Source organism: Mustela erminea, chromosome 7, assembly GCF_009829155.1.
Source record: "Mustela erminea isolate mMusErm1 chromosome 7, mMusErm1.Pri, whole genome shotgun sequence".
Classification (NCBI taxonomy): Eukaryota; Metazoa; Chordata; class Mammalia; order Carnivora; family Mustelidae; genus Mustela; species Mustela erminea.
The window spans coordinates 49,639,703-49,647,781 of NC_045620.1; the positions used below are offsets into that span (position 1 = coordinate 49,639,703).

The 8,079-nt window shown below is 44.3% G+C and overlaps 1 protein-coding gene across 3 annotated transcripts in view; it reads right to left on the reverse strand.

The window, feature by feature from the left end:
- Positions 1-2,599, reverse strand: part of APMAP (adipocyte plasma membrane associated protein) — a 51,604-nt gene extending 49,005 nt beyond the window's left edge. For all 3 annotated transcript variants that reach the window (XM_032351591.1, XM_032351590.1, XM_032351589.1), the window contains exon 1: positions 2,400-2,599. In XM_032351591.1, coding sequence (XP_032207482.1) covers positions 2,400-2,491 — 92 coding nt within the window. In that variant the 5' untranslated portion in view covers positions 2,492-2,599. The remainder of the gene's footprint in view (positions 1-2,399) is intronic.
- Between the last annotated feature and the right edge of the window lie 5,480 nt (positions 2,600-8,079).

Sequence of the window (8,079 nt, forward strand, 5' to 3'; positions counted from 1 at the left end):
TTGATGCCAAATAACAGTAATTAAAAGTTTGCACTAGTATGTTAAAGTGCATAGCTCATCTATATTCCACACTGAAGAAAAGAAGTTAATGACCACATTCCTCAGTATAGCTTAAATACAGAAATTCAAGAGTTTTGGCATAAAACCTTATTTCCAAAGCATAATTTAAAAATACACTTCTCAATCATTGTCCAGTTCCCAATGCTGTCCTCACTCATTCATTTCTGCTTCTCCTTTGACTCCATTACTCTAACTTTATATAAACCACTTGACTCCCATAGACTTAGGTACCCTCAGCTGTCAAACAGAGCTAACATTACATTTCATGTCAAGAGTCAGGAGACTAGCTAAGGTATCAGTAAGTGTCCCATCCACTAAAATCTACTGTCTTATTTCTGTTCTCTTGATTGAAGAACATACCATTCAAGGTCTTCTTTTTCCTGCTTAGCTCATCTAAAATTTACTCTACAGTTGTCAGATTTCTCCTTCCTTCAGATTCCTTTACTTCACCCACTATACACAATGCTTTCCTGTCTTTTGGTGAGTCCTCAACTTTTAAGGTAAATCAAGAAAACAGTGAGGTACTAGACATGATCATAAAAGAAATGAAAAAAAAAAAGAGGAGAATTGCATCAGAAAAATAAGAAAAACAACTATAGAGTTACAATAATAAATGCAGAAAAAATGACAACTCACTTTAAAAAAACAGACCATTACAGATACATAGAAATGGGGAAGAGAAAGAGAGAAATACAGGAAAATAAGAATAACATTCATGGAGAGAAGTCAAGAAAATGTCTTAAATACACACGGTTTTGTAAAAGGTACAGTCGAAAAGAACAGCAGCAGATGATGATTCTGTAACATCCAGTTCATCCTGCCATTAAGTCAGAAATCCCACAGAGAAACTGAAAAACAATTTAATTAAATCTGCCCCTCTATCATGTGTTCAGGAGTGTCAGAAAAGCCCAGCTGAGAGTTGGGTCCATCCAACAAGTGCTCTCAGGTGCCATATGCCCTGGTTTTCACCACACTCCACCTCAAGGCAAACTCAGAGCCAGCTGCATTTTCATTTCCCATGTACAAGTACACGAGCAAGGCTTGCTTTCATGGTTTCTGTAGTGCAGCCGTGCCAGTCCTTGCATGTCCATTCTAAAAAGCTCCTCATTCATCAGCAGACCATGACTTCACAATATCCACAATCAGTAAGGTGACCAACTTGTCCTGGTTTGCCCAGGGTTAGCAATGAAAGTCCTGTGTCTCTGGAAACCTCTGAGTTTATTCAGCATATTAATGACCTTCCCACCCGCCCTAGGAGTCAAATATCACCAAACTATCTTCTCTGCAAATTGCCTTTCTAAAACCAAAACACTCCTTTCTGCAATAGCTCTCCTTCAAGTGTGGCCCTTTTATTATCATCAGTGAATATTCAGTCTGTTCCCACAAAACCTAGCCCTCATTATGTACCACAACCCTAGGCACACCAATAAATATTTCCAATATTTCTATCAACTTCTAGGCTATTGGTTCTACAACTTTGAGGTTGGTGTCCAGGAGGCCTCTTGGTCCTACCTAAAAATTTACAGTTATGAGACTCAGGAGACAAAATTAAAGGGGGAAGTGTAAGTATTATATTTTTTAATGCATGTCTTGAGTTTTAGCTAACAAAACATAGTATACTCAAATTCTGGAAGGTTCAGAGACGTGAAGGCCAAAAATCTGAGTTTGTTTTGTTTTTTAATTAGGTAGGCATCAACTAGTTTTCTATGCTTCTCCATCCCTATCAGGAAAAATCTGCAAGCCTAAACTCTCACAAAAGTTGCTTAACAATGTCACTTCTGTTCTCTACATTTTCCTGAAAACCACAGTGAAAACTGGTCACACAACGAGAGGTGGGAAGGTGCAGAAGAGCAGGTGCAGAGTCCAGCTCTTCGCAGGAACAGGAGCCGCGACCCGAGCATGCTTTCGGACTTCCTTTCAGAACAGGGACAGCGGGGAGCTGGGAAGACCTAGACCGTGGCAAGGTGGCTCTCCCCCGGGGGACTGGGTAGGCCAGTAGGAAGGATAGGAAGGAGGGGGCGAGAAAGCTTGGGAAAGGCGAGGAAGCCACAGCTCTGTAAATTGGGGAAGGAATGAGGAGCAGAAAGGGGCAGATGTGGAGCAAGGCGGTCTCAGGACCCCAAGAACCAGGGAACAATGCTGAAATTGGGCGCAGGGTGCACCCAGGCCTTAAGGACCTGGCAAGTGCATTCGCTTGGTGGGAGCTTGTTTCTTCCTCCCATAAAACGAGTTTTGCCCGGGAAAGTAAATGGGATGAAGCCTGCAGAGCGCCTGGCAACGCATTTACCCAATTGCTGATACTGCTGTCCTAGTGGATACAGAGGGTCGACCCGGCCTACCTGCCGTCCTTGGCCTCGGGTGCCTGGCCATCGTCCGTGACGACCTGCGACCGCAGGGGCCGCCGCTGCCGCAACCCGTCCGCCTCACTCATGGTGTGAGCCCTCAGTCCTCAAGCCCGTCACTAACCCGAACAGAGGAGTACAAGCTCTGCCCCTGCCCGCCCCGGCCCGCCCCGATCCGGGCCACGCACCGCCCTCGGCCCCGCCCCGGCTGCGCGCGGAAGTGACGTGATTGGCGCGCTCCTTCCGTCAGCTGCCTTGGCGCCCTCTAGAGCGTCCGTTGGGCGGTTCTTCTCGGCGGGATGGAGTGGAAGAGGTCGGGGAGGACCCTGGCCAGGTGCAGGGCTCGGAAGTGGGCCCCGATCCAGTGAGGACGTTTCTGAAGCCCCAGATTGCGGGTAGTCTAACCCCGGGCACTTACGGCCCAGCCCTTCACTTCCTGAGTTCCTTTCAATGCTGGCGTTGGAACCCCCGCAGTCGGTAGGCGGGTGAACGTGCACATCGGCGGCGCTGGGCTGAGGTGGTGGCCGCTTGTGTGGGTAGAATGTGGCACTGCATGTTAAATGACAAAGAGCCTGGTTCTGGTTCGTATAGGCGGGGTAAATAAATAAATAAACAAATAAATAAAAATAAAACGAGTTGCATTGGAGCTTGGTTCGTATAGGCGTGGTAAAAATTAATCAATTAATTAATTAATTAATTGACGGGTTGTATTGGAGGCTAGGAGGGCAGTAATGCTCACCGGAAAATCATATAACCTTTTACAAACAGATCCCTTTAAGGGGAAAATTTGGGACATATATGCTGTTCTTTAGATTAAGGCCACTGAATATTAAATCTTTTTGCTACAACAGAATATTTGATAAGGTTTGTGTAAGGGTTACCCTTGGAAGCAAAAGCGGGGTATATAGAAATCATTGATTACAACATAAGATCTAAGAAAGCACAAAGCAATCCTCAGTTCAAACATTTAACAATATTTTAATCAGCTAGGTCTATCTCTAGGTGCTGGGAGGTGATGGTGAGCAAACCATAGACAAGCTCCCTCACTGAAATTAAACTGGTGAGAGATGACTTTAATCAGGTTATCATAAAGATAAATGTGAAATGTAAAAATTGCATTACAGGGAAGTAACATGATCTTATGAGAGTATTTCATGGATTAAAGACCTGAGAAATGACTAGGATTTTTAGAAGAAACAGGATTTCCAGGCAGAGGGAACCATATCCCATTATTGTGCATCATTTTTAGGAAAGTCATGTTCAAAATGGAGTATCAAGAGTTAATTTCCTTATTGCAACTAAAGTCTTTCCTGATCAAACATGCCATTGCCGTCCCTAGTGTTAGGTGGCACTAGAATCCCACATGGCTGTGGTAAGAGATGAAGAACCAGCATGAGTTCTGCAAGGATTACCAGGTCTGGCAGGGATATATAAGGCCTTGGCAATATTTTACTTCATTTCCTATCCAATACAATCAGGATAGCTGTTAGATCCAGGATAGTTCAGACAGCCCTGCATGATCTGGACCTGTCAGGATAATCCTATCTGGATTTTTCCCTCTTGAGTTTTAGACACTCAGCATTGCTTGTTGTTTTTAACTTTACGCCTCCCTGCTTTTGTCCATCTTATTCCTTCCTGTGAAAATGTTTTCCTTCACCACTTGGCCAAAACAACTTTTGTCATTTAGGACTCACTTCAAGCATCATTGCTGAAAACTCTTCCCCTTTTCTTAAGCAGAACATCTTTGTTTCTAAGCCACTTTGAACATACCCCAAATATAGGATTTAGCTTATTGGATTAGAATTATTTGTATTCCATGCCCAGCATTAAAGCCCACCAATCAAAACAGTCAGGAACATACCTGTAAGTAATAGTAATAAGAAGTTAGGTTTATTGAACTTGCCATAGCAAAGAAATTAACCAGAGGACCTGTGAGGCACCTAAAAAATGGGAGGGTTATGGAAGGTCCTTGAGGGGTTAGGGCTGGTGTTTGTAACAGATGGTCTTCGCAGAGATGGGCCAGAATTTATAAACTAGGAGACTCATTGTGGGGGAGCCCATGGTCCCACCTGGAACACATGAATCCAAGTGGAGTTAATTGGGAGATCAGCTTGTTTTGTTTCAGAGAAAATGGTCTGAATGAGCTAAATTAGAGGGTTTGAACTTGGATTGTGTTGGGTGGCACAGTTTAGTACCGTTTTTCATGGTGAGATCCACATTGCCTATTGTGATTTATTTCAGTTCTCTCCCCAGGCTGTAGCCTAGCTGCCACCCAGTTATCAGCAGGGAGATGGAAACAATGTAATTGGTTAGTCCAGGTTTATCAACCTCAGCACCACTGATATTTTGGGCCAGATAAGTCTTTGTTGGGGGTGGCAGGGAGAAGCTCTCCTGTGCATTGCGGGATGTTTAGCTGCATCCCTGGTCTCCAACAGGTAGATGCTAATAGAATACCACCTAGTCATGAAAATCAGTAATGTCTCCGAAAATTGCCAAATATCCCCTGAAGGCAAAATAGCCCCTGATTGCAAACCACTGGGTTAGACCAACCAGAAGCCACCCTCATGCACCCTGAGAATGGAGATGGAGCTCACTTGCATTGAAACTGACCCGCATGGAAGTTACTTATCTCAACAAATTCCCTGCCAGCAGGGAAGGAGCGACAGTGATGCTGAGAGAGCAGCCAGTAGGGTGCCTCATGGCTTAAACTAGCTCTCGATTTGCTCCCTATTTCCCTGTGTCCAGTACAGTGGACATAGGGAATGCTCCCTATTTCCAGTCCAGTGCTTTTTCCCTACCCTATACTGTTTCCATTCCTTTTGTAGATATCTCTTGAAAGCCTTTCAGGCACTTAGCCAAGTGCTATGACAAAACAAAGGTGAAATAAGGTAAGCCAACGTGCAGACATATTATAATCCCAGAGGGAAGATTAGCATAATAACCAATCTAAAACAGGGCCATGGAGGAACTACACAGTGCATTGAGGGCTACAAGGAGCAAGTCCCATCAGGTAGCAGTGCCCAGAGAAGATTTCATGGAGAAAGTGACCAGTGAACCAGGCCTTGGTTAAGTAGGATTATAATGGGCAGGTTGAGGGTATGGAAGAGGACAAGAAACAGGCTTAAGAGGAAGGCGTGGGGTATCTATGGATTGATCAATAAGAGGGTGACCATCAGTGTAGATTTCAAAGTTATGAGTAATAAAGGAAGAAGAATCATCTAAAAGACACTAAAGGGGTGAAGAAGAACAGCGATGGACTGAGCCCTTCTTCCCGCCCTGCATCCAGGATTTCAAGCTAAGTTGTTGTGTTGGAATGGGAAGCGTTGGTGTCAGCTCAGGTGGGACAGTGGAGAGCATAAAGTTAGAGAATGTAGAATTACTTGTTTAGAGTAGGAAATTATCTTAGAGATCAACCAGTTGCCAGACACAGACATTCATGAAAGTCCACTTAAGATGAGGGAGGGATTTATTAGAAGGATATGGGGATATCCCATGGAACTCCAAAACAAAGTGCAGCCCAGCCTCACAGGAACTGGTATGAGAACCTGGAAAAACAGCAGTATTCTTCTCAACCTCCCTGGTACCCCACTGTGTTTTGTCTCTTACCCTGTGTGATTTGTGATATGCCGTATTATGGGACTGTCCGTCTTTGTCCTTGATGCCTTTTATTAGAGCTGAATACAGTGACACAGGCTACAATCTGACCTTGAGTTAAAAGGAGAAATCTCGGGTTTCTTTTAGCCTCTAGGAAATGTTCTTGCTTTTCCAAAAATTAAAATTAAAAAAGGAGTGATAGGGTCCTGCCCTTTCTTATCCTGCTCTGACCCCAGAGTTATACTTAGAATGGCAGTAGCATCTTTGTGACAGTGGAAAATCACCCTGAGGTCTAGAAGACAACACTATGAGAACAGAAAACCTAGGCTGCTGACTCTTGCCAGTAACCACGTACCCTTGGGCTTCTAGGTAACATGAGGAAAACCACCCCTTGTATATCCAAGGTCGGTCAGCTGAGCAGTATGTGCTTGCTCCTAAATGCATCCTATCTCATATGCCAGCATTCTCTGCTTGGACATGCCCATGCAGACAATTACTGCCTCAATCCCAGCTCTTCATGACCTTCCATTTCAGGTGTCCCACCAGTTAACTACTCTTTTTATCTGCAGATATCTTTAACTAACTCTTTATCTATCTTTTTTTATATAATTTTTTATTTTTTATAAACATATAATATATTTTTATCCCCCAGGGTGCAGGTATGTGAATCACCAGATTTACACACTTCTTTATCTATCTTTAACTAACTCTCTTTATCTGCATTCCAGATTCCTGGAAGCAGACTCTGATGTTCCCGACTTTGGTGAGATGCTCACGTCCGATTGCCATGTTAGAGGACCGGGTCCCCTGTTCCACTGAGTATTCAGGGCAGGGAGGAATGAGAGAGGAGACTAGGTGGCGCAGGCATGAGCAGGGTGGGGATGGCACATTGAATGATGTCTGCCCCAGTGAGAAGTAGGCAAAGGGAGAGATAAGGATTATTAGTAAGCTGACTGGAGAAAAGTGCCTTAATTACCCTAATGAGGAGGATTCTTAAGGTCAACACTGACTTGGTGGGAAAAGTTGCTCAGTAGGAAAGACATTCACTAGTCAGCATCTACATAGACCTGGACATCATTATTGTTACCTCTGTTGAGAAATGAGCTCATCTGCTCCATCGTTTCCTTGGGAATCTTAGCACTGATGTATCCTGGTTGACACAGGTCACTCGTTAATTACATTTCATCACATCCAGAAACCGTTTCTTGAAAACAACCAGTTATTTCCCTTTGGACAATTTCTGCCCTTCCTTTTTGTGCAAATGTATAAAAGTTAAGTGTTTCATTGGCTCAGGAATAAACAGATGTGTGCTTGGCTGAAGTGACATCCTTCTTTGGGAAAGAATCAGCCCAAAATGAGGCTGTGCATCCAGAAGGCTGCTCAGCAGAAGTTTGGTCTGCAGGAGCAAGGAGACTAGACACAGTTACCTAGTTGGTGGATCTTACCAAGAAAATTCCACCTTGTCTGCAAAGGAAGTTGGCAGGTCATCTATTCCAGCAGGCATTCTGAACTCCTTGGTACTTTCCAGTTTGTTGATGATGTTCTAGGCCAGCCAGACCTGGCTTTCTTCCCCTATGCTCTTTCTAGGTGTACTTTACCTCTCAGATTTTTGCCCTCTGGTTTGTCACCTCCTTGGTCATAGTTGGTACACTTCATTGCAAGCCGCAGGGTCACTAACCAGCTCCTTCTCTGCTATTTGGAATAAAGACTAGTGGAGACAGGAACTTCCCCTTCACATTCTGCAAAGACCACTGTGATGGAACTCCCTGGGGGTGTGCTTGGAAGGTCACAGCTTGCCTCTGGCATGGCTGATTGGGAACAAATTTGGGGGCATCCCCTATTCTCCACATATCCTTAAGATAGGGAGAAGAGGAATCTGGACAACTAAGAAAAAGAGTGTAGAAACAGAGGCTCCTTTTTTTTTCTTTCCCCTCTTTTCCCTCTGAAGAGCAAGATTAGTGAGAACAAAAATGGTACTCTGATACTTATAAACCGGGGCAGCAGACAGGAGGGCTTTTTGGGGGACAGAGACTCAGGGAGATGATCCCAGTACCAGAAGCCACTTTTTCCTGAGTGCATCTGC